General features: G+C 41.2%; 1 protein-coding gene across 1 annotated transcript; it reads left to right on the top strand.

Annotated features, from left to right (window-relative positions):
• Positions 1 to 408: 408 nt before the first annotated feature.
• On the top strand, positions 409 to 20,563 carry LOC125437946 (pancreatic lipase-related protein 2-like). Its single transcript, XM_048506041.1, has 12 exons — positions 409 to 452; positions 7,522 to 7,676; positions 10,690 to 10,815; positions 11,852 to 11,986; positions 13,584 to 13,713; positions 14,523 to 14,639; positions 14,724 to 14,836; positions 15,829 to 15,969; positions 16,646 to 16,778; positions 18,060 to 18,165; positions 19,183 to 19,350; positions 20,163 to 20,563. Exons 2-12 carry the CDS (start codon positions 7,626 to 7,628, stop codon positions 20,224 to 20,226), a joined length of 1,284 nt encoding a protein of 427 aa, XP_048361998.1. The 5' UTR covers positions 409 to 452; positions 7,522 to 7,625; the 3' UTR covers positions 20,227 to 20,563.
• Positions 20,564 to 27,127: the final 6,564 nt, after the last annotated feature.

Below are 27,127 nucleotides of genomic sequence, written 5' to 3'. Positions count from 1 at the left end.
GCTGATGAAAGGCTGCCCACAGAGCTGAATGAGAATTCCCTCTTACTGTCAGACATACTTTCCACTACATCACATGGACTTTCCTCACTACATGACTCACTTGAGTCCTATTCAATGAAATCAATAAGAGATAAGAAAGACTAACATTCCTTAGATTTGGCTCTCACTGTTACTGACAAAAATGATTCATTTTCATTGTTCTTGTTGCATTTTTAATTGTTTTATGTAGTTAGTTGTCTCAGGAATATTATGGAGAGATTTTGGGATATAAATGTTATTGTTTTTCTGTGTACTTTTCAAAACAAATTCAAAATAAAGGTAATTTTAAAAAAATGCTTTTAGAATGATGGAACATTTATGTTGTTCAGGTAGACTGTAATATATATACTTAAATTTATTTCAGGTAAATGGAATTTCGATTGTTGCCCTTTTTCTCCTTGGTGCAGTAGAAGGTGAGACAGTATTTCCTGGATTATGCTTTTCTAGAGATGGTGAACAATTTCATGCTTAACAAATCAATAATAAAATAGATGCTGACCACCTATTCTGAGGATATCTAGATATAAGGAAAGTTTTGTACAAATCAATGTGATTTACTTCCAGGTAAATGTTTTAATCCAAGTTTCAGTATCTTATATCTTACAGCCAAATTCTATAACAATTACATGGGCAAACAAGTACCACACTAGTGTATTATTCCATGTATATTTTTGTTTAACAGCAATGGTTTTACACCAATGGGCAAATGTTCCATTAAGTCTAAAAGTAGAAAGGAGTTGTATTTCCTTTTGTAGAAAATCAAATCTAGACTTCTCCTTGACTTGCATTAACAGCTGTTGGACTACCCACTGTAAAAATGTAATGTTTTGTACAAAAAAAAACCTGGAAAAACACCATTGTTCATGCATAGGATGATTATTTGCTGCTGTTATAATTTTCAATGCTAGTGTTTCAGACCTTTGATATTCACTTCCTGTAGACAAAATGTGGCAAGATTTGACTTCCAAGCTCGTAGGAAGATGGGGTTGACATTTAGATATAATTAGGTGATATCTTCCTATCTAGGGAGTAGATAAACTTGGATGTTTATATTGTATAGGAAGCATGCATGCCTATAAAGTGTACACGCCAAACATTTCATATGCAGGGACTTCCCAGTTTCTTCTATGAGATACTCAGTGGCAAACAACTCTGAGAACCATTATGGATGAAAAACTTAATGTGAACTCTGGAAAAACCCAATTTTCTCCCACAGAAGATAATTTACAGCCTTGGAGGCAGACATACTGGATCACTACCATTCATCATTTCTATCAGCTAGAGCAGGGGTCTGCAACCTGCGGCTCTAGAACCGCATGCGGCTCTTTCAGCCTTATACTGGGGCTCTGCATTGCCTGGAGGTTGGAGGGTAGTGTGGGTGTGTCCCGCCAGCCCTCCAGAGCGCGCAGCTTGGAAGGAAGGGTGAGTGGGAGGGGCTGAACTGGAGGCAAGCTCCCGGTCAAGGTGGAGGGTGTTTGGTTCCAGCGTCCCCTCCACCTGCCACCTCTCCTTCTGGGCAGCTTCTCTGAGAAAGGCTTGGAGGGACACGCCCATGCTACCCTCTGGCCCATGGAGATCAGAGGGTAGCATGGGCGTGTCTCTCCAGAGCAGTCACCATCCCCCCCTCTGCCCCACGGAGTAGGTGGGATGCCTGCTCTGTCGAGACAGAGGCAGTTTCTGCATGGCTTCACCTACCTCCTGCAGTGCAAGAGGCGGTGGCACTGGGCAGGACACAGCCACCATCCCCCCCCTCAGCCCGGCGCCTCCATCTCCCAGCGCTGGAAGGAAAGGTGAGTGCAGGGGCCAAACTGGAGGTGGCTTTGTGTGGAGCCACCTCTCTGCTTGGTAGATCTTCAGGGCTGTGGAAAACAGGTCCAAATGGCTCTTTGGGTGGTAAAGGTTGCCGACTCCTGAGAGCTACAGCTATGCTCCTGTGATATACATGCCTTCTGTTAGTCTTCCTTCTTTTTATCCTTTCAATCAGATTTGCAGTGCAATCCCAAAGATGTTTACTGAGAAGTAAGTCCCACTGTGTTCAATAGTGCTTATTCCCAGGCACGTATGCACAGGACTATTTATTAGCTTTACAGACTGATTGTTCTTTTCTTCCACATTTCTAACATTACCAAATGTCTCTCTATGAGACCCCAGGATAGTCAGAATTCATCCATGACTTATCAAATCAATTACCTGTAAAAGAATATGAAGCAATTTTCCATTTAGTTAATTTCCAGATGCTTGTTCAGCTTGGCAATATATCCTTGCCTATCATGGACACAAGTGCCAGTTACTCTTCCAGGGGTTCAGCTGCCCAAAACAGTGCTTGTGGCAAGCACAACAGCTCACCCCACTCTGGGCGGCATTTGGGCAGGTCACATGTGGGGGTTGCCAGGTCACCCCTCCCTCACAGCTGTGCCCTGCCCCTAAACTCCATGTCGACTTTGGGGACAATGATCATCTGGGCTAGCCCTGCCCTGAATTCCAAGTGGAGTTTGGGAGCGGGGTGGGCCTGTGTGATGCTGGGCCAGGCTGGGCCAGGTGCTGCTTTAAAATGCAGGCTTTGAGATTGCAGTTTAAAGCTAGACCCAGCCACACTGAACCCAGCACTGAACTGAGCAGGGCTGACTGGCTTCATGTCATGAGTCAGCACCCAGAAGATGAAGAACCAGATGCAGAGCCTGAAGACACCATATATGAGGAGCTGACTCCTCAAGAAGAAAACCAAAGGGCAGAGCCAGCTCAAAGCCCTTTTCACCCAGCACAGGCAGTGTCAACAGCACAGCCTGATGCCTTGCATTTGGGAGAGCTGTCAGCAGCCCAGAGGAACTGACTAAAGAGTCAGATGAACATAGAAGGCAGAAACAGAGGCTTGAGTGGGCATTGAAATGGAAAAGCACTAGGAAAAGAGTAGTATTTCCTGTTGGATTCTTGAAGAAAGGTCATGCCACCTGGTGGCAAGAAGCAAATGTAGATTTGCCCAAAGTGCAGCATTTTATTTTTACATGGAAGAAAGTAGAGGAATGCACTCAGGGACATTGCGGATGTGAAGTCTGGAACTTGCTCCCTGTCCTGCTAGCCTATGAATGACTTTGATCAAACTGAAAAAGTACTAATATCTTTTGGGTAGAATCTGAAAATCAGCAGAACTAGTTTAATAGTTCACATGATCTATAAAGCAAAATAACAAATCCTGATGCTTATGCCAGACTCTTCAGTTCCATTAGGTAGAGAGAACAATTTATAGTCTAAAAACGCTGGGAGCCTGACAGAAATGAAGTGTGAGAGGGGGATTTTGGAAATCTGATTCTACAATTTAAAATCCAGTCACAGAGGCTGAGGTTAAAATATTGATTGTCCAGTTGAAGCCCTATAAGTCTCCAGGCCCTGATCAGGTTTCTCCAGAATGATATAAAGAGTTTGTAGATTGGTGGTCTCCCATACTTGCCAAACTCTTTACTGAGGTGAATAATACGAGCATAATCTCCGATTCATGGACCCATGCTACCATTATCCCAATTTTTAAGAAGGGTGACCCAGGTTTGCCCTCTGATTACAGTCCAATTAGCCTGTTGTCAGCTTCTGGAAAATTATATGCAAGATACTTGCTCAATCTGTTGCTTAAATGGATCATGCATAACAGAATTCTGAGGAGTGAACAAATTGGCTTCAGGAAGGTATTCTACATTAAATCATTGAATGCTTCTGGATTTAATTCTTTCAAAATATATCAGGAGAGGCTGCACTAAACTTTATATTGCCTTCCTTGACTTTTAGGCGGCATCTGACTCAGTTGACAGGAGCCGGTTGTGGCAGGAACTTGGGAGTTTGGGTATAGATAAAAGATTACTTACTTTGATAAGAGTTTCACATCATAATGCCACCTGCTGAGTCAAGTGCACCTCTGCAGGAGAGCTCACTCCCAAAATTACCATAACCAATGGCGTGAAACAAGGTTGTGTGCTGGCCCCAACATTATTCAATTTATTCCTACATGATTTGGCTCCTAAATGAAAAGCAATAAATTTGCACTGCCTTTTTGGCAACACCTTGGTTCCCATCCTGCTTTATGCTGATGATGCAATATTGCTTTCTAGATCAAGAACAGGGCTAAACCACCTTCTGAAGAAATGCAGTGCTTATTGCACAGATAACTTATTATCTCTCAACACTACAAAAACCAAAATTATGGTATTTTCCAATGAGTCTAAACCTCATAGATGGATTTTACAAGGAACTATTATTGAACAGGTGAAATTGTTTAAATATTTGGGGATTTACTTCCAATCCAATGTCAAATTGGCTGTCCAGCTCTAAGTTCGAATCATCTTCAAGCGTATGGGTTTCGACAGCACTTTGGGTCTTCTGTGAATTTCTCTCTCTCTCTCTCTCTCTCTCTCTCTCTCTCTCTCTCTCTCTTCTCTTCTCAAATTTCTCTGGGACCCTCATCTGCATCTTCCTGGATCGTGACCCACCCCTGATATGTCCCTACTTGGCCTCTGTGCTCAGCAGAGGCCAATTTTCTGGTGGTCCCCAGCCCCTCAATGATGTGGCTGGCCTCCACGTGGGCCAGGGCCTTTACAACTCTGGCCCCAGCCTGGTGGAACACTCTCTCTCCAGCTGTCCGGGCCCTGCGGAATCTTGGTGAATTCCTCAGGCCCTGTAAGACTGAGTTGTTTCATCGGGCCTTTGTACTTACTTTGATAAGAGTTTCACATCATAATGCCGCTGAGTGGTGCCCCCTCCTGCTCCCGCCCCTGCTTTTATATCTCAGTGCTTTTTTTTCCTTAAGGACCCCTAGTCTTCCCGTTTGGGGAGGGTTTTAAATTTGGGTCTCGCTGGGCACCTTTGACTTTACCTTTTGTATTAATCGCTGTTTTTAAAGGGATTTAGTAGTATTTGTATTGGAATTTATTTGTTCAGTTTTGATTTTGTTGTTTAGCTGTATTATGAGTGATTTACGCTCTTGTTGAAAATGCATACACCCAAGAGCCCTTCGGGGATAGGGCGGTATAGAAAACCAATCGATCGATCGATCAGTCAGTCAGTCAATCAATCAATCAATCAATGGGTCTGTCATAGAAATTCTGCAGTGAAGGGCTGTTCTACTATCATTGCAGCAGTGAGTCAGTTTTTTTTTACTCTAAAGGTCAGAAGTAGTACAACATCTCTTGTATGAGGTGCTATTATGGATTGGCTTATTAAGTAATATAGTAGAAAGGGTCTAATAATCATTTCTATATAATTTTTGGGTACCCCATTGTGTGCCATATGTGGTTTTGTGCGTACAGGCTGGTTTGCACCTTTTAATAACTAGGGCCTGGCTAATTACCTTTAAGTTCTGTGTGAATCTATGTTTTCTTTTTTACTGAGCCCAGTAACCTACTCTATAGAGCCTTATCAGATCTTCAGGTTTCTGACTGGCGGAGGACAATATTGGCAAACTTGCCATGCTTGGTCTATCACTGGAGGCCCTTGCTATGACTGAAATATGTAGAAACCCTTACCCATTCAAGAGAGAAAGAGAAGCCCAATCTCACTCATCATGGCATGGACTTATAAAATTCTCTTCATGAACATTTCCTAGAATCATTCAGCAGGGGGGCTGTTGAGAATGGTGATGTATTTTGTCTTGTGGTGAGAATAAATCTGCTGACTGGATCAGGAAAGCTGTAGGAGAACTAGGGACCACCTGTGTTTTTATTATGTTAAGAAACATTAGTGCTTTTCTTGCTCAGCTTCCCTTTAAAGCCCAGGATGGTACTTCACTTTGACCAGCTATCACACCCCCTCCCCCCCACCATGCTTTCTGCTTTTTCTGATAAGAGAAAATTTGTACCCACTAGGCTGAAGACTAAAAAGTCACAAGGTATGTATTGTCGAGAAGGCTTTCCGCGGCGGAGATCCCACTTGGGTGCTGTGGTTTCGGGCTGTATGGCTGATGTTCTAGCAGCATTCTCTCCCTAACGTTTCACCTGCATCTGAAGATGCCAGCCACAGATGCAGGCGAAACGTCAGGAGAGAATGCTGCTAGAACACGGCCATACAGCCCGGAAACCACACAGCACCCAAGTCACAAGGTATTTTATAACATCATGGCAATGTTTAAGAATTATTTCAAAACAAATTTGTACAATACAGGCACACAGGCACACTGCAAATTTTAACACAATTAACAGCAACAGCTAGCCAGAATCTAGATAATTATTGGCCTCGTGAAAACTTCAAGGCTGATCTGTAAACTTAAACATTGACTTCAGACCCTTCTTGTGAGCTTAATTACTTGCACCTGCCTCCCTTGACAGTTCTTATAAATTGGCTGCTTCTGTCCTGGTTTCAAGGGTGAGGCAAGAGGCATAAGAAAAAACAATTTTGCAGAGCGCAACCCCAACGTGGTAATTTTGATGCAGTATTTGTTTTTCTTTGTTAATCCCTGTTTTTTGCTTGTAAGTATTTTCATGGTTTGGAATTGGTGTTCCCAGTATATGGTGATATTTTTTGCAACATGTTTTTTACTTTGTTTTACAGAACAGCCTTGAAGTTTTCACGAGGCCAGTAATTATCTAGATTCTGGCTAGCTGTTGCTGTTATTGTGTTAAAATTTGCTGTGTGCCTGTTTTGTACAAATTTGTTTTGAAATAATTCTTAAACATTGCCATGATGTTATAAAATACCTTGTGACTTTTTAGTCTTCAGCCTAGTGGGTACAAATTTTCTCTTATCATTATTGTGTGTGTACCTTCCCCTTAATCTTAAGTATGTTCTGCTTTTTCTGGGCAAATGAACAAATTAAATTCCAACTCCAAAATTGTACTGATGTAGTGCTGCTCGTGGTGCAGCCCAAACTGCTCTGCCCCTTCAGTCCTGCAGGGGACAGTCGAGTGCTTGGCACCAAAGTTTAGGATAAACTGCCTTTCTTCTATGCAGCTTACCAGTAACTGACTGCTCCTTTTGCTTTTCAGTTTGCACTCAATCTTTAAGTGAATTTTTAAAAAACTTTGCTAGGGTTTGTATGCTTGTGTGTGGCTTAGTTGCTCTTCCAGACAGTGCACACATGAGAAAATTAGAGGGTGGGGGTGACCAAGGCCCTCCTTAAGTTACAGGAAACCCCCTCTGGGGGTGGGCGGTTTATTACATTTAATTAATAATAATAAAATATGCTTTGTGGTAGCACAGTGCAGCCCCTGGCCTGTGCGAAGGGTTAATAAGAACAGGAGAGAGGAGTGAGAAGGTGCAAATCAGCTTGTTGCTGGGGAACAACCTCCCAGCTGGGAACTCCCCTAATCCACACACCTCCGTATCACTTCCTCATCGAGACAGAAATGCTCAACTGCATTACTGGCAAAATGATCTGTAGACAAGGACAAATATTCAAACATACAAATGCCAAAGGGATTTCAACAAGCAAAATCAGATGTGACTCACATGAAATCATCTTAAGCCCTGGATCTGGCAGACATTAACCACCTGCATTTTGTCCTCTAGGAAATGAAGTCTGCTATGAAAATATTGGCTGTTTCTCTGATAAGCCCCCCTGGTCAGGAATACCTGGGAGACAGCTGATAGGTTTGCCCCAGTCTCCTGAAAGTATGAATATTTCTTTCTTTCTCTTCACCAAAAAGTCTCGAAATACATCACAAGTAAGTCATCTTTTATTATCTGTTTAAGTTAATTGGGTAACGTAAAAGCTGTTTGCCTTTAACAAGTATTGCTTCCAGTATAGTGGTGTTATGCCCACGGGGCAAGGGAGGCACGATGCCCCACACACACCCTGGTGTGGGACCATGGAGGGGGCATTCCAGGGCATTCTGGGGGTATTTCGGGGTGGGGCGATGCCACGGCAGGGGCACAGGGCATGCATGCTCCCTGGCGCAGTTTCCCCTTGCTCCACCCGTTCCTGTATTATTAGGAGAAACAATTAAGGATCATTTCATTAGACGGAACAAGTAACAGCTCATTTACTTGGTAATTTATTATTTATTTGAGAACTACAATTGTAAAAGTATTATAATTAATAATACTCTACAGTTACATTAATAGTATTTAAATTTTTAAATAAAAAACCCTCTTGTTCAATTACATGATGTGTCAGCAGTAGCTAAAACTAGAAGAACTGTTTATATCCCATTTTTCAAGGAGTCTCAAAGCATATAATTGCCTTCCCTTCCCCTTCCCCCAACATACACCTTTTGAGGTAGATGGAATTGAGAGAGTTCTGAGAGAATTGTGCCTAGCCTACGGTCTCCCAGCAGGCTTCATGTGGAGGAATGAGGAATCACACCTGGTTTTCTATTTTTAGTCTGCCACTCTTAAGTATAACATGCTAGCTCCCAGTTACAGAATTCTACCGTAAGATAATGGCTGCTGCTTTCAATCATTTGAGATCAGCCAGCATGACAACGTGATACTGAGTCAAGCCCCTGGTTGACAGGTTCATTATTGTTTATGCTGACTGGCAGCAGCTTTCTGAAGCCTTGAGCAGAGAACAGTCATTCCAAATACTTTTTACCTGAGGTCCTTTTTAACTGGAAATGCTAAGGATTGAACTTGGGATCTCCTGTAGGCAAAGCATGTACTACCAAGTCAAAGTACCATCCCTTAAGACAATGACTCCCACCTTCTACCAATATATGTAGAGTAACATATAGCTAAAGTAGGATTTCTTTGCTTTAAATGTTTGAGGACTTGGCAAACCCCAGATTCCATAAGTTTAGTCTTATGTGATGCTAGCATTACCTGGCCATGCGTTGCTGTGGCTTATTGTGGTGAAATGGGAAAGGAACACGATACTGTAGGAACTGTAGTTTTAAGTATGTATGTTTTGATCATATAATTTTAATTGCATATACTGTGATGTTCACTGTTCAGAGCCCTGATCGATGGGGGAATGCAGTAGGATGATGATGATGGTGTTGATAAATAATAATAATTGCAGTTTTCTTGAGTGGGATGGTTGGGTGAAGTTTCCTTGGACTTTATGAGGGCCCCTGAGCTTGATTCTGCTCTCTGCTTCTGCACAATGCAGACTGGAGCGGGGGGGGGGGGGGGGGTTATGCAGCTAATCTATGGGGAGGAGGAGAAAGGATGCATTGAAGAAGATAAATGCATCAATTTCAGATCCCAGCAATGCATCTCTGAAGGGCAGATGTCCTGAACAGGAGGGGAAGAAGGAATTGGGAGGGTGGGGCGGGGTTGCATATATCTTAGAGTTGAGTATATTAGCAGCAGGAGAGGCGGTTTTCAGCCCACTCCACCCCCATTCTGAATTTTTTTGGGTAGCAGCTGCCCTCTGTGTGCTCCAAAGAAGGAAGCCCTGCAGGTAAAAACCAGACCCCTGGTGGCCACCGCATCTGCTTCAGTAGCTCAAGTTAGCTAACTCAAGTTAGCTAACTCCAGTTCAAAAAAGCCATCCATGCCTAAAATGCACCCCCTCCCCCCCACAAAAAACCCCCATGAAAGCATTGGAATAATGAGGGTGAGTTCTTCGAAAGAGGTGGAATTATTGGTGGGACTAGAGAAGGGAGTGCTAAAAATCTGGGGCTGAAGGGTGCTGCTAGAAGCGCTGCTGACCCTTGCAGTCCTACGGGATGTCCAGATGGGAAACTTAGTTCCGCGCTTCCTGCGGGACAGAGTCTGACTGCAGCAGCTCCTTCGTCCTCCATTATCAAATTAATGGGGCATCTCATCTCTGGAAGTTGCCAGGGGACGCATCCCTGGATTGCTCCCGGCTTTCTCCTGCACCACCCGCCTTCCCGCTGGATCCTCTTTCAGTAGAAACCTGGCTGTAGCGGCCGGCGGGGGGGCAGGCGAATTGGCGCCCAGGCTGGGTGTGGAGGCGCGGCGGTGGTGAGGTGCAGGAGAAGCTGCTGAGAAGGCTGGCCAGTGGTGTGGTGTGGCCGAGTCCTGCATAGTGGGGGGTGGGGGCAGCGGTCGCTGATGTGGACGGTGGATGGGGGAGCTGGAGGTGGTGCGTGGGGCGGCCAGGCGCTCCCGAGGCGTGGGTCACTGAGAAGAGGGAGCTGGAGGTGCGGGAAGCAGGCGGCTCGCTGAAGTTGCCGGCGAAGTGAAGAGTGCTGGCGGGGGTGGGCGCGCTTCGAGGCGGGCATGCACATTTGGAGGCGTTGGGGGGTAGGGGTAGGTGGCCTGGGGTGTGTGTTGGTCTACTGGGGGCATGTGCATTAGGTGGTGATGGGTGGGAGGGGGAGGGGGAGAACACTGGCGGAGCGCGGGCGAGTTTGGCGGGTGCATGATGGAGGTGTTGGAAGGGTATTGGTGAACATGCGCAGGTGGATTTGGGGCGAAAAAGCGTGTTTCCAAGCACAGATGCAGCCTGGTGGGGGAGGAGCTGTAAACACGGCCAGAGCCATCAGGAACAGCGTGGTCCAATGGCAAGCCGTTTGGTGAAGGGGTTTGGGAGGTTACCAGTAACCCACAAACTCACGGATAGGATTTTATATATATAGATAATTCAAATTCTGTTAAGTTGTTGGTCCTTGGAAGTACATAGAGCATGAAATTACAGTCATCTATTACTCTTAATATCAAACTCCGGTCTGACTGGGGGAGGTGAAGGAAGAAAACATTATTTTTGCTGAAGATCCTTGAACGGCCAAACTGTATCTAAGTTTCTCATTCTGTTTATATACCAAACAGAAAATTTCAGCCAGAAATACATCAACCATAGAAAAGTCCTACTTCTCTCCATCAAGAAAAACTGCCTTTGTTATCCATGGATTCGCCAGCACAGGAAGAAAAGGCTGGGTTGTGGAGATGTGTTTGGTATGAAGAATATATTGTGCAATTTACTTCTTCAGTTGTGGACACATCTGAATAGGAAGGGGATGGAACTCAAAGACCTTAGGATTTCTCACTCATAAGGACCACGTATTTGGTTTACAGTAATACCATTAGGTCAGTGAGCTGACTCTAGAGGGGTTTTTGCCTTGCTCTGCAACATGGAATATTTTCATTTCCTTGAATCACAGAGTTATAGCTGTATAACCATCTCCTTGCAGTATACTCATTCTTTGTTTGCAGTATATTGTAATTTGAACAACATATATTATGTTAAAAACAACTTGATCAGTATCAGAAACATGTTTTTGCACTGAAGAAGAAAATTTGAAAATGTAGTTTAGTGCGCAATATGTTTTGCTCTTGTGCTGCTTTTCACTGATTTCATCTATCCAGCTGTCTCTGGTTTTGCCACACCATGCAGTCTTTCGCTACTTGATTACACCTGAGCTATGCTTCCACAATAGCACTTTATATTATACGCCAGTGCTTGTAACTGGGAGTACTACGAGATATTCTTCGACCACGCCAATTTGCTCAGCTTTGTTATACGTTTTGATCAAGCCACGGACTGTGCTGATGTAAAACTTAAGAATCTGCAGCAAAATAAGAAAGTGTCCTGTTTGGTCAGATATATTGGATATCAACCACAACACTACCTTACAGAGTTGTCGTTTTGTAATATATTTATTTATTTATATAATAGCACATTAGATTATGTAATTTGCACTGCTTATAATGAAATGAAATATATTCCTGACACTTGATAATATATGCCTTGCAATATCTTTATATACAGCCTTTTTCTTGTTTTCTCTTGTTCCCTATTGTAATTTGGACAACATATACTAATATGTGAGAAGTGGGTGGGAGGACAGCCTTTTATTTTGACAATGGACTGGATTAGGTAGCCTTATGGATCCTTCGAATTCTATTGGAAAACTATACTTGAAAGAACTTTGGATATTTCTAATTGTGTTCAGAACCTGATGCATTTCTTTTCATTCTATACATGCTGCAGCTGCTTGTAGATGTGGAAAATATAAACTGTATTGCTGTAGATTGGAAAGAAGGAGCAAAAGGCACATACTTTGTTGCGGCAAGCAACATACGTGTTTTGGGGGCAGAGATCGCTTATCTTATTAGTACTATCAAGGTAAGAATGATTTTGTTACTGGCCTTACTACTCTGCATAGTGTTCCAAGCTAGATAGAAATCTACACAAAGCTTGCTTTTGTACATGAGAAGTTAATGACGCATGAAATGTCATGTAAACTACAGTCACTATATATTAAACTAGTATGCGTGTATGGTTCAGTTGATATATTGCTAATTCCCCACTCCAAAAGGGGCAGGCCCCTGTATTTTGGGTAACACCCTGTTTTGGGGGCTTGAAGTTTTTTAGTACTGGTAGCCAGGTTCGCTTTTTATTAGACTCTTTTCTTTTTTTGTTGAAACTGTGTTGGTGTTTGTGAATTTTAATGGCTTCCCTGTTTATTGTGACATCGTAGCTGTCAGAGTTGTCAAGAATTTCTGTGTCACTGATAAAATTCTATGTCTGGCTTGGGTTAAAGCCCATGCAGAAAGCTTTCTGTATATGCTGAAAAATTAAGAATAATATATTTGCTAGCTGTAGCATATACAAGCACTTAGGCTCATACAGCCAATGGAATGTTCACAGCCTGAAAGGTTAATGTAGAGCTCTGTGGAACTGGCTGTGAGAGCTGCATAGAATTATAAAGTCTGAGGGCAGGGAGCTCTGAAAAAGAAAATATGACAAAAATAACACAGTAACACTGATTAATCACACTGGTAGCTTGGTTATTTTTTTCTCTGAGGAGACCCTTACTCGGATATGAAGCGGTGAAGCTTCTGAGAGAAGGGGAGTTATATAGAAAGAACTGGAGCTTCCTCAAGTAACACAGCCATCCTTCTATGATAAGCACAGTGTGAGAGAGACACTCTAAGGGAGAGTTAGTCTTAGTGTTAAGTGTCCAAAGAACTGTGTGTGTAGTACTTGAGTGTAAAAAGTAATTTTTTAGAAAAAGGGTTAGATAGCAAAACAGAACTCTGTAACAACTATATTGAAGTAACAGATTTATTTTGTCTAGTGTCAAAGTGACATTATCATCAAGAAGGCACAAAGGTAGTATACTGTCTCTAATTTGTATTAACTGAAACAAAATCTTGTACATAGTTACTAAACAAAATCTTGTACATAGTAGCCTCTCTAAAATCAGCTTCCTTTGTACCTGCATATTTTCCCCTCCTTAATTCTTTGCTAGTTTGGCTCTTTTAAACTTGTTCCTGTAAATAATTTTTTTCAATTTCTGGTTTCAATTTTACAAGCCTCTGGCACCACTGCTTTATTTAGTTTATGACAGGAAGATAACAGGATATTTCAGTTTTCTTTCCGAGATACTGCCCTGCCTAACAGACAAGTGCCCTGGAAGAGCAGCTAAAGACTATGTAGACAACCTCTTAGAAAAAATATATGTGGGAAAACTGAAAGAAAAATATGAACTCTTAACCAGTCCATGTTACTAAAATGTTCAATCTGACAGTAAAAACTTGTTCAGTCAGAGCTGTTTTGCCAGAGATTTTGGTGGGAAATAATTTCCCTCAGGGGACAGGCAGTTGGCAGATGCTAGTGTGTATGAGAGGCATACCCTCCCTCTTTTTCTCACTGAGGAGTCTAGGGGGTGCCACATTATACTAGCCACTTACAATTTCTCTGTTTTTTAAAAAATTAGAAACTGTACAAATACAGCCTTTCAAAAGTCCACCTGATTGGTCATAGTCTTGGTGCTCATACTGCTGGAGAAACAGGACGGCGATTTCGTGGTGTTAACCAACAAATTTCAGGCATCGGTAGAATATCTGGTAGGCCACCTAATAAAACACCATTACAATCTTTGAAAGAAAGCTCAGGGGGTTTGGTCAGTGTAAGGCAATTAGCATGGGAAAATGTGGGACAGCTGACCTGGACTAATTGAAGCTTTACCTTTTAAAAGTAAACCAGAGTTATCTAGCATCAAACTCCAAGGCTAACATGGATTGACATCAGTGTGTACTGCTCTTAAAAGAAAGCCAGGAAACACAGCAGCTAGTGCATGCACACAGTCACATGTACTGCCTAGCCAGAAGGAGTTCTCATTGTTTTGTTTAAGTAGCAGTATGTGTGAATGCTTTTTTCTCTTTTGAAAGTACTTTATGATTAGTGTAACTCATCAAAACTGCAATGCAATATGTTCACTATGTTACAACATTGTCTATCATATTGTATTATATATTTACATAATGATTTAAGAGCCAGCATGATGTAGTGGTTAAAGTATCAGATTAGCATCTGGGATACCCAGATTCAAATCCCCACTTTGCCATGGAAACTTGCTGGATGACTGTGAGACAGTCATATACTTGCAGTTTTGACCCTGACAAGTATTTGGATGGGAGACCTCCAAGGAATACCAGGACGAGATGAGAAGGCAGGCAATGGTTAATTATCTATGAGGGTCTCTTACCTTAAAACCCCTAAAGGGTCACCATAAATCAGCTGTGATTTGATGGGAAAACAAAACAAAATTATGATTGTGTCAAAGAAGGCCTTGACAGATTGATTGAGTTTTCTGGATTCCCAGAAAATGACAGATTTTTCCTATTCCTTACTAGATTATTTTATGTCTACTTAGGCTTGGACCCAGCTGGACTCTGTTTTGAAGGCATGCCCATTAAGGTCAGGCTGGATCCTTCTGATGCTGTTTTTGTTGATGTCATACATAGCAATGCTGGGAAGTCACTCATTATAGGTAATTGCTACACATACACAAATTTCCCTTCTGAAATGGAGAGAGATTACCAGACCATTCACTACACTATGAATATATTTTCAGGACTAGGGATGTATAATTCTACTGGCGATATTGATTTTTACCCTAATGGAGGAACTAATATGGTTGGATGTGGTGATCACATTAGATCAAAAGAAGAAGACCACCCTGAAACTGTTCCAACAGGTAAACCTGTTTGTATCATGTCACTGCATTTAGCTGTAATATAAGAACCATAGTGATGTAATGCCTAGACTGCTGGACGAGGATCTGGGTGATCCAGGTTCAAATTCTCACTCTGCTATGGAAAATTACTGAGTGACCTTGGGCCAGCTGCACATACTCAGTCTAACCCACATCACACAGTTGTTGTAAGGCTAAAGGGAAGAGCAATGTAAGATGTTTTATACATCCACCAGAAGCAAATAAATAAATAAACACGTCTGCTTACACTGCAGTCCTAAATAGAAGGAACTTGCTGATTGCAACTTGAGGAACTGGTAGGACTTATGAATGAAACATCCCAGCAGTTTTTAAGCAAAAATTGCCATTGACATCAATGCTTGGCCTGATTCACATCAGTGTTGTGGGATGGGAGACAGAAAGAGAAGGAATTTAACTTTTTTATACCTGATTTTACCAATCAAAAAACAACCTTGTTCCCCTCCCTCAGATGTTGTTAGCCAGAGAAGAGAAAAGGGTCAGGAAATGCAACTACAGTTTTAATATGTATTAATCTTATATGTATTAATCATATGTCAGGCAAAGAGAAATAGAGAAGTGTGCCAGATTAGCTGACAGCCAGATTAATAAATGCAGTGTTGTAGGAAAACTAATACAAGAGACAGCATTATTCTCTTGCTTGGCTGCTGTCTTGCAATAATTGATGTTAACATTGAAAACACAGGCTAAATTTCAGTAGGGCTAGAGAATTAATATACATAATTAGAACTGAGATTCAAGTTTGCTTGTTTGTTTTTAAAGCAGCAAATTTCTAACCCTCATTGTTGCAAGTCCTGGAGAAAGGTTTCTCCCACTGGCTTAGCAGTGATAGAATGCCATGATTCGTATGGCTAAACTATAAGACTACCTTTTTGTTGCATTATGGATGAAGTGGGATGGAGTTATATAGGATCAACTTTACAGAAAAACATTTGTTTCCACTGAGACTTCTAGCTTTCCTTTGGCAGCTAATCGTATTGTGGGAACTTGCCACCACTCACGAAGCCATGGGTACTTCAAATATAGTATTATCTGTCCTAATGGATTTCTTGGTTATCCATGCGAATCATATGAGTCTTTCACGGAGGTAAGCATGTCATTCTGACCTGACTGAACTTTACAGAGACAGTTTAATTTGTGTGCTTATGGTACAAAACTGTTAATGAACTATTATGTTTATTTCCACAGTTATAAAAAGAAAGCTATTCAGAGAACCAGGCAACTCCAGAGTGGCTATGCCCACATTTTAAGGAATATATTCATTCTTAATTTATTAGCAATATATTAATAGTTTAACTCAGAAAGAGGATTCAGGCCTCAAATATGTAGGGCAATAATAGCAAAGAAAGAGGCTGGTTCTGTTTAGATAGGTTAGCATTCAACAACAGACTCAGAATCAGGCACTCAATAACAAACCACTTCGGAAGCTTGCATTCAGATGCTATGATAAACCATGGCATGATATGGGTTCATAACAACTGAATGCAAGCTAAGTGTGCACAGCAGACTTGTCTTCTATCACTGAGTACAAGCAATACTCATACATTCTGGATTAGATACAAGGGCTTCCAAGAACCTTACTGTTTTAACCAGTTGCTAGATGGACAGCAACTAGAGCAGGAATAAATATGTCTGAACTTTGAAGTTCAAGTTTTTGAGACAGGAGAGTAGTAACGCTTTCATGAATCTATATTGTAATAAATATTAGAATGGAAAAATAAAACAAAATATTCCATATTGACCAATATACTAGTTTCTCCTAGGGAAATTGCTTTCCATGCCCCAAAGAAGGCTGCCCCATGATGGGTTATTATGCAGATCGGTTCTACGATAAATTGAAGAAGGAGGACACTCCAAAGTATTTTTTAAAAACTGCGCCTACGGAGCCATTTTGCAGTAAGTGCAGAAATTCAATTAATTTTGATATGCATGTATGTGGATAGTACTGTAGTACAATCTCTTGATAGTAGACTGACAGTAGACTGAGAGAAGTCAATGCAACACTTGAAATTATGATCATTAAAACTGTATACATGATTTTCTCCTAACTTTCTGTGTGATGAAATGAACACATTTTCATCTGGAAAGGATTCTGAATGAGTGAGTTTGAAGGAAGGAAGGAAGGAAGGAAGGAAGGAAGGAAGGAAAGGAAGGAAGGAAGGAAGGAAGGAAGGAAGGAAGGAAGGAAGGAAGGAAGGAAGGAAGGAAGGAAGGAAGGAAGGAAGGAAGGAAGGAAGGAAGGAATACTAGCATCGGGGCATTTAGCTCACACTGTGAACCACTGCCAAGTGATCTTGAAATGATGTACAAGTGTAACTCAAATTCATGGCCAACATGACATTTCAGATCTAAAAACTTCAACCTATTAAAGATCACAGCTCAGTAACAGACATTGTACGCAGCTTCCCCATAACCTGCTGCTGGTGGCTAAAGGAGCAGTGGAGGAATAAATACAAGTAAAAACAAAATGGTAAACAAAACCAATAAAACATGTTATAAAACCAGAAACCAATAAAGTAATCTTAGGAGAGCACAGATGAAAGTAATAAAACAAAGAAGTGCATAGTACATTGTGAAAGAGTGCCTAAACCTCTCTCTCTCAATTGTTTTCCCAATCCAAAATGACTCCAAGGGTGTTATTTGCTCTATTCAAGATTCCACATGCATTGATGGGATAGTTCAATTAGTTTCCTTCACTGGGATAGTAGTGCTTTCTTGTAGTTTTTTCAGGTTGAGAAAATGACATAAAGGGAGGCTTAAGCAACTCCTTTCTCTATGTGACATGGTCTGGATCCAAATCAGGCCCACACACATCAGGGGCACAAACTTTCAGAGCATGCCTGCTGACCCATCCAGAGGACATACTCAAGAAAAATGTGTCACGTAATTGCAATGTGTCACGTAATTGCAGTGAGTGGACATGTGAGATGATGGTTCTGTTAGCACTAGCCTTTGGAACGCTTTGACACAGCTTGCTAGCTAGCACCAGTCCAGTAGTATTTGGATGCAAGGTCAAGAAACTATTATGTTGATGTGCTTTTGACTTGATGATTAATGGTGCTTCCCTTTGCATCTGGTCATTTTGCTGTGTTGATTTTTACTGATTTACTGCATTATCATTTATATTCGTATTCTATTGAATGACTGAATTAAATTCCTCATGTGTTTTTGACACAGACTGGAGATATAATATCTCTATCAAGCTATCTGGAGCTGCACGTGGAGATATTAATATAATTTTTCATGGTAAAGAGGGAAACACAAAGCAATACCAAATTGCAAGGTATGTATGTTTTATACTACAGTGAAAAAAAAAGGTTTAAGTGTAACTATAGCCAATTAATAGTTAGCATGCATGCTAAAACATTACACAGGTATTCCAAAAAACAACAGTTCCATTTATATGTTGCAATGTATTCATTTTATTTAAATGCACTTACAGGTGGGATAGTTTGGAGTGTACACACAGTGATTGCTTTTGTGTGTAGCTATGTATGCTTCCAACCTACAGTAAATGGTGGGAGCTCATCTATGCTATGTTTCCTTTGTTGGAATGAATGGAGCAGCCTTTGCATTTAGGGAAGCCAAATGGTCAGAGTGAATGAGAAAGAAGGTAAGGCAATTATATTTTGATGAAATCAGTTTTTGATTCAGGAGGGATCACAATCTGATTTTATAATGTACTGAACTTTTTGAAAAAATAGCTGCCTGACAAAAAGCAAACCAGGTTGAGCTTTACCACATGCTTATCCAATCCCCATCTCGCTATGTTCAACAAATCGCTATGTTCAACTCAGTATTCCCCTTTAACCCACCTCCCCATCTGCAACATGATATGTACATGCCTTTTTTCTTTCTCCTTATCCTTTTCCTATCTCTACCCCCAATCTTATCTTACAAATAACCCCAGACAAAAACAGAAATGAGAGAGTGCTCTGCAATGAGGAAGCTGATCATGCAATATTCAATATAATTGTTCAATAACATACAACAAAAAAGAAAAATGGTGTTCAGCAAAATTATTATAATGGAATAACAAATAGCCCTGAGAAGTTTCATAGTAGATTTTTCAGTAGCTGGATGCCTTGTTTTAGAATAACAATGCATAATGCAACTACAGATTTAGCAGGTTACCTTGAACACGCTCAACCTCCAAGGTCTCCCAAACTTGAGATGCAAACAGCATGAGATATGAAAGAACAAAGACTTCACACATTCGTTGAGAGAAATAATGACTCAGATGCGCAAAAAGAGCTGTATTGATAATCCGTAATAACTTTCCTCATTTATCCATTTACAGTGGCTGTCTTTGGAATGGGCAAATATATTCAAAGATCATTGATACAGAAATTAATCTTGCCAATGTGACAAGAGTTGAGTTTCTTTGGTATAAGAAGTTCTTCACTTTACTTTGGGCTAAGCTGGGAGCAGAAAAAGTGACTTTAACTCCTGGTCAGGATGGGCATAAGTAAGTACAATTATAATGAGAAACAGATGTTTGAATCCAGTTGTTTGGGGGGTGGGATTCTCATGCATTGAACATTCAGTCTGTACCCAAAGAATGAGATCCTCAGTGCAACAATGTGAGCTGTGCATATGCATTAGGCAGTGGCAGAGTGGCAAGGGGACTGGGGGGGGAGGGTGCGTTGCGTACCAGGCGCATGCCTGGGGGGCATAAAATCTCCCCGGCCCCTCCCCCTTTTCATTGCGATCCCCACATTGCCTCTCTCAGTGGCAAATCAAGAGCGGCCTTCATTTACCTTGTTCTTTTCATACTTTTTAATCAAGCTGAAAAAGCAGCCTATTTATTGTTAAAGCAGGGAACGCCTGAGGAACTATAGTTCCCAGGAGACCTTGGAGCTCACAAGGTCTTTTGGGAAGTATAGTTCCTCAGGCAGTTTTTAGCCTGAACTGTGAAGAGGCTGCTTTTTTCAGCCTGAAAAAGTACTAGAAAAAGAAAAGGAACTAAGGTAAGTGTGGGAAGGGGGGTAGGGGGTGCTGTGGGGGGCATGGGGGTGGAAAAAACACACTGTGCACCGGGCACAGTTTGGCCCAGCTACGTCTCTGGCAATAGGGCATCATGCCCAGTTCAGCCATGTATACCCTGTGTGGTAACTCTGTTTTAGGCCATAGCCTTGAATCAGGCATGTACTTAATCCCATGATCATACCTTGCAGCCTCTGCTCCTTCTGAAAGTTCAGCGTACATGGGAGAGAGGGGCATGCAGCACAGGGGTAAGAAAGCAATGGGAGGACTTACTGACATTTTTTCTCCCTACAGGTCTCACTTTTGTGGCAATGGAAAAGTAGCATATGGAGTTCTTCAAACTCTTATACCTTGTTGACCTTCCCCTCCCCCAAAGAAGCTAATATACAAACTGTAATAGTAAAGAAGAACAGCTTTTTGCACTTCGGCACAGACATAGTTGCAAGTTTTGAAACATGGCCCTTCGAAGCAAGTTTTTGTTATGTTTTCATCATTATTTCAACTGTGCAAAATCAGTATTAAATACTTGGAAGTTGATATCAGAACACGGGACCTTGATATTTGCACAAAGTTCGTTTAGCAACAAATTATCTGAACTTCCCCAGCTATGAAGGAAATAGGATACCAGAACTCATTTGTATCCCATGAAAGGGTCCAGATGGATTAGTAGGAAATGGAGGACACAGCCGAAAGCCTCATGAACAGTCCAAAAGAGAGGACTCCAAAAGGCAAAAGGAGCTTCAAAAAGTTGAGAATGGATTTGTCTTGAAGCACCACTGTTCTACAAAGCCAAGCTTATTATGATTGGTTGGAGTAAACAGCAAGTATGCATGTTCCCTCTGACAGCTGTTTCAACCTCTACTGTGAAGGATCTGATAGGATATGCAACAGTGGGTAAAATAGGCTACAAGAACTATAATAAAGGAATGTCAACAGGGGGTAAAATGTGACTCCTCATTCTCTTTTACCAGTTAAGAATTTGTTTCAGATGTCAGAATGTCTGTACCAAAGTCTAGAAACGGTTTCAAACTTAAAATGAAGTTTAGAACAGAATAAGATGCTAATTCATTTCAGTTTTAGAATTTTAACAACTTGAAAACATTTCAAGTATTTGATAAGTTTTTCATGTTTTTTAAAAAATGAACCATGTATTTTTGTAGCTCTGCAGGGGATAGCATGAATTGTTGATCTGAAATGCCAAAGTTCAAGGAGAAACAAAAAGAACAGATAAATTGCTTCTATATGCAGCAGTCCAAAACATGTTAATATTTTTACTTGCTTCCCTCATCTAACAACCTTGATTGATAAACAGAGACTCTATAGATATTAAGTATTGGTCTTTGAACAAAAGTACAAATACTTTGCAATAGGTTATCTCACCTTTCCCTCACATACAGAACTACAAAGTCACCTGGAAGCCACCTCAAGAAGTCATTTTCCTCAATCACATAGTATCAGCACATCAGCCCATGTGCTATAACACTAGCATGCAAGCAGCATATGTCAGCAATTGCAGGGCCACAGAGCAAGAACAGAGCGATCGGCCATGCAGTGTCTGATGTACATGGAAATTAAAGGTATTTCTGAAGAGCCATCCAGCCTTCTAGGTTTTCATTTGTTTTCCACTAAGCAAGGACTAAACAGCAGAATAATGTCAGCAACACCGGTGATTATATATGCCAGAGTCTCTTAACACCTAATTCCATGGGTCCATGAGATTAGACAGATGCTACAACTTCCATTCTTGTGGAGGTTGATTCAGTTGGTACCATGATGCACAGGGAGGGGGGCCTCAAGTGTTTGCTCCTGTGCAATTTTCCCTGACTTGAAATTGCACTACAGGCATCATAACAAATTGGACTTCACAAGCTCTAAAGCAAGAGATTTAATCCTGGCTTTGAATTCTAATTATCAGGGGAGAAAATCAACACTCAGTATGAATTCAGTCATCACACCAAACTGGAATTAGACTAAAGAGTTCCTAGTCCAGAAGTTGCCTTAATGATTTGGAGGAGCAAACTATAAAATATGTTTTTAAACAAGGCAGGCCATATCTACAATAAATAGCACCTGGGGCAAGCACTGAAATAGTGCCCCTGTCTTGGAAAAAACACTAAACAAAAAACCAAGTAAAACTAGTATCATCACTTCTGTTGTAGTCATGTATTGGCTGGCCTCTGAAAGTTACTGCTAGAACAAGAAATGGAAATAGGGTTGAACTCAGGAAGCTTTATACTGAATCAGATCATTGGTCTATAAAAGTTATTATTGCCTACTGAAACTGGCAGCAGCTCTCCAAAGTCTCAGGTAGAGATTTTGCGAATGCTATACCACTGAGTCAAAGTTAAGGTTTCCAACCTCCAGATAAAGGCTGGAGTACTCCTTCACAGTGGGTTTTCCCATGGTTTCAGTTTCAACAGGTTTCTCCTACTACAAAGTGAACACAGTCAATCCAGTTGGCCCATTTGTTCTCCCCCCTCATTTTCTTGTTCTATCAATGCACAGAGGAACTGCTGTTGTGTGGGCAGGGAAAGCCAAGAGGAGCAAGGAAACCAGAAGAAACCAAAACACATGCTAATTCCCTTTCCTTTACCTGTGAGGGGGGATTTCACTTTTTGCCAGGTTTCAAAAACCATGAGGCTTCTCTGAGCTGCAGCACAGTGAGTTTGGGGGGGGGGGGGGGGAGGAGAGAAGGAAAATGTCTATACAATCAAGAATCTGACCCAAAGGGAATGTATGCTCACTGTAGGGTAGACCACAAGTCCATAAATGTGTTATGTGGAAGTCAGAAATAAACGCACACTTCTGATCTTTGTGCCTTTCCCTCAACCTGAATTACCAAAGCCAGCTCTTACAAATTAAAGACAGAAAAGGAGAACACAACTTTGGTTCCCTGAAATTGTAAAACAGTACAGTACAGTAAACCTTTATTAGCCATTGTAAAACAAAATTAAAACAAAATTAAAACAAATTGTAAAACAAAATTAAAATCTGCTAAGAGTAGTCTCCCTCCCAGTGCTAACATGGCATTGCAACTTATTAGAACATCCACCATGAACAAATAAACAAACTTTCTCTGATAAAGAATCCTCTGTAAATGGAAAGCTTGCATCATTCTAACATCAGCAATTAATCTAATGAGCGATTGGAACAGAAGGGGAGAAATCACTATTGTTTTTGCATTGTTTTAGGGCAGGCCCATGCTAGAAACATTTATTTGGTGTTCCACTTTATCGTTGCTTCCTCCCAAGAAACTTGGGGTCACAGTTTGGCCTTGAACTTTCTAAGGGCCCCTGAAATCCCTCAGAGAGCTACAGTTCCTACAGCAGAAGCACAGTAAACTCTACTGGGCACAGTGTTATTTTCTGGGATTATCCCAGGTACTTGAGTATGTGCTAAATAAACATTATGGGAAGGGGGCTTCTTCCCCCACTCCACAACAAGCATTGGTAGATTTATTTTCAATAATAATAAGAACAATTAATAAAACTACGATGATGCAGAGTGCACATTGTGTAAGGAAGCCGATGAAACTGTAGATCATGTACTCAGCTGCTGCAAAAAGATTGCCCAGACTGCATACAAACAGGCAAAAATCAGTAGCCAAAATGATCCACTGGAATTCATGCAAGAACTGCAACATCAGGATAGCCAAAACTGGTGGAAACATCGTCCAGAGAAAGTCACAGAAAATGAGAAGGTCAAGATCTTGTGGGATTTTTTAAATCCAAATGGACAGTTTGCCCATAATACAATGAACATCACAGTGATCGAGGACAAGAAAGTGACAATCATTGGCACAGCAGTACCTAGTGACAGTAGGATCACTGAAAAAGAACATGAAAAGGTCACTAAATACCACCATTTGAAAACTGAGACTCAGCAATTATGGCACAAACCTGCTTAGGTTGTCCCAGTGGTAATTGGCACCCTGGACACAATTCTAAAAACACTAGGGTGGCACTTGAAACATCTTCAAATCAACAAAATCAACATCTGTCAGATTCAGAAGGCAGCCCTGCTGGGGTCCACATGAATACTATGGCATTACATTACAACATTCTGGGCCTCCAGGTGAGACTTGAATTGTAATAAAAGGCAAAGAATCAGCTATAGAACTGGCACCTGTGATATTAAATAAAATTAAATAATAATAAAACTATCCTTAACTTAAGAACTCCCTGGCCTATTATGAACGGAACACTAACCTCATGGCTCTTCCCTGAGCAGTGAGACTGTAGTGTGATCTCGCATTTCTCTATTTACACACTATTCTTTGCCTGCCCTGCAGTTAGCTTGCTGGTCTCAATGGGCTTCTGCAGTTTTTCATGGTTTTCTTAACACTGCCCATCAACTCTTCTTAGAGCCACAGATCTCATTACACCTGTAGTTCCACGATAAAAGACTTGTTAAAGTCCTTTTAAATTGTATTTATATTAATATAGGTGTGATGGCTGTTATATTGATATTCTAACCCAGTGTTTTCCAACCTTTTCAACGTCACAATACACTTGACCTCACTCTTCATTCACAGTACCCCTGAAATCCTTCCCCACCTTCCCCTCCCAGTTACCCTGCTTGCTACCCCCCACATTCCCCTCCCAGGGTGAAGGGAAGCACGGGGAAGGGGGAGTGGCTGCTGACCTTGCAGCAGGTCCTGCCCCTTGGGCCAGTTCCATATTCTTGCTGGTGCTGGCGTGAGACACTGCAAAAGTGAGTGGAGCCAGTAGCATTGCTGCGGTACCCCTGGGACATGCTCACGGCACCCCAGGGTACCATGGAACCCTGATTGGGAATCGCTGTTCTAGCCCCTTTCCCAAACTCAAACTGTTACTACTGTGGAAAACCAATTGTCATCAGTTTGGGACTGATTCTGTGGAGTGCTACAGTGTGCAATCCTATCCCCCATGCTTTTCGATCTCTGGTTAAAGCCCTTCGGTCAAATCATTCATAGCTTTGGGGCTGGATGTCATCAGTATGCAAACAATATCTTGCTCTGTGTGTGTGGGGACAGAACTGCTGCAACTCCTTCTTGTGCAAATGAAGCTAATTAATGTCAGCATGTTTGTTTTATGAAATAGATCTTTGAAATTCTACCGTACTTTGTAAATAACAGCATAATACTGCTAAATAGAATAAAGTTCTGGATGAAAACCAAAAACAGCTCCCTGTTTTTGCTGCAAACATTCTCATCTAATTTGGCAGCTTCACATGTGTGTGCACAGATGGTGTCACTTTATTCCTTCACACAGCTAGAAGTTGAGAGGCACCACAGCCTGCAAATACTTGCAGTTCTGGAAATACTACTTATGATTTGCTAAAGATGGAAGAGAAACCCCCGAGGAAGAACTATCACAAGGGCATGCACCACCTTATTCCAAGCATATTCTTAACATTTAATGTGACCATACCTGCCCCTCCGTAATTTGCCTTTGACTAGGAAATTGCTTCCTTCTGGTTCAAAAGACAACACTAACCAAGAATTCAGATGTATGCCATCATTAGCAACTTAATAAAGCACTCTTTTACATTAATTCTAAAAGTACAGCTTCTAAGAGCCATAATTATTCCAAGCAATTTGTACATTAGGAGTATACAGATTGATGCAATACAATAAAAAAATCAGTTTAAAATCAATAGCATCCTCAGTAGGTTGAAGATAACAATTGGCAGCAACCAGCCACAGAACAGTAACTATAACACAATTTACAGAGGAACACAAAATATCATAGAAGTTGAGCCATAAAACTAACCCCCCCCCCCCTCCATGCTGCACTAAAAACATCACTAGTAAGTATTAAGATATTTCCTGATGTGGGGAGATGTTACAATATAGCTCAGAAAAGTATAAACATTTTCATCTAAAAAGGTAATAACTTTGGTGCCAGACAAGTACTTTGTCAAAAGGAAATTTGGGGACGTTGCGGGCCACAACAAAAAAAGACCCATCTCTTGCCTCTGCAGTGGAAGCATACAAAGCAGAGCCTCTAAAGCTGATAAACGGGGGGGGGGGGGGGACTTCATACAGGAGAAGATTCATTCAGGTATGAAATCAGTATTTTCTACCTCAAAATATGCATTGCAAACACTTGGCAGGGACATTCACATGAATTGTGACACACAGGTCATCAAATAGGTAGAAATTATGGACTGAAAAAAATGGATGACACAAGGAATTTTTTTTTTTAACCATGAGAGTAGTTCAGCAGTGGAATTGGCTGTCTAGGGAAGTGGTGAACTCCCTCTGATAATCTTAAATCAGCATCTGAATGAACCCTTGTTAGGAATGCTCTAGGATGATTCTGAATTGAGCAGGGGGGGTTATTTATTTATTTATTATATCGACTAAATGGCCTCTATGGCCCCTTCCAACTCTATGATTCTATGATCTCAACGAGTTGTGGAAGTTGCTGTGGTGCAGATAGGCAGGAACAGTTAATTTACGTGATTCTGAGAAATTATTTCATCATTACAAATAAGTCATTTCCTACAGCCTGATTGGCTTGAGGGGGAGGTCGGAGCAGGAGGGAGGTAAAAAAGGCAGGGGAGGCAGAAAAATACCTCACAATGGTCTCAACAGTCATTAAGTAGCCACACCATTTCCCCCGACAGCACTGCCTTCTTCCCTAACCCCCAGCAGTTCCGCAAGTGGGTTGCAGGTAAGCTGCTATTTCAAAGATGAAATACGGCAAAATAATTTAGCTTGATATGTAAATATTCAGAAGTCACTATGTACGTACATATCCGGTATGTATGTATACTAATTTTGTTTTTGTTGTTCCATATGAAACTTTAAAAGATGAATTAATCGACTTTAAAAGATGAATTAATCGACTGTATTCCCTATTAAAATAGGCTGCTTGATCTCACAGTTCAAATTCAATACTATTTGTTCATTCCCTCTCTGTTTTTTATATAAATAGGGAAGCTGAAGTCTGTGTAATTATGATAACCTTAATCTGAAGGACACACATCAACTGCTATCTTTACATGACTTTTTACTTTCTATAAAAGTCTCAAGGATAAGTCAGTTTATAAAAAGGCCAGGTATGGTTTGTTGAGCTTTGGGCACAGTGACACGCAAAGCCCACACGGTAAGTCATGTCTTATCTTATTAGGTGCATAGTACTGTTGATGCACTTTCATTATATGGTACAGCTCTTATAATAGCACAAGGTAACAACAACATTAATATAATTGGACAAGATTCAGGAAGCCAATTAATTTTCCTTCTTTCTTTCTTTAAAAATCCATTTTAG

Source organism: Sphaerodactylus townsendi, linkage group LG08, assembly GCF_021028975.2.
Source record: "Sphaerodactylus townsendi isolate TG3544 linkage group LG08, MPM_Stown_v2.3, whole genome shotgun sequence".
Lineage (NCBI taxonomy): Eukaryota > Metazoa > Chordata > Lepidosauria > Squamata > Sphaerodactylidae > Sphaerodactylus > Sphaerodactylus townsendi.
This window is presented reverse-complemented; position numbering and strand designations above follow the sequence as displayed.

What these genes read in the sequence shown, in the direction of transcription:
- LOC125437946 (XM_048506041.1), top strand. Translation starts at nt 7,626, where the DNA reads ATGAATATTTCTTTCTTTCTCTTCACCAAAAAGTCTCGAAATACATCA. An exon ending in CATATGAGTCTTTCACGGAG is followed by an intron (nt 15,970 to 16,645) that starts GTAAGCATGTCA and finishes AGTTTCTCCTAG; the next exon opens with GGAAATTGCTTTCCATGCCC. An exon ending in AAGCAATACCAAATTGCAAG is followed by an intron (nt 18,166 to 19,182) that starts GTATGTATGTTT and finishes ATCCATTTACAG; the next exon opens with TGGCTGTCTTTGGAATGGGC.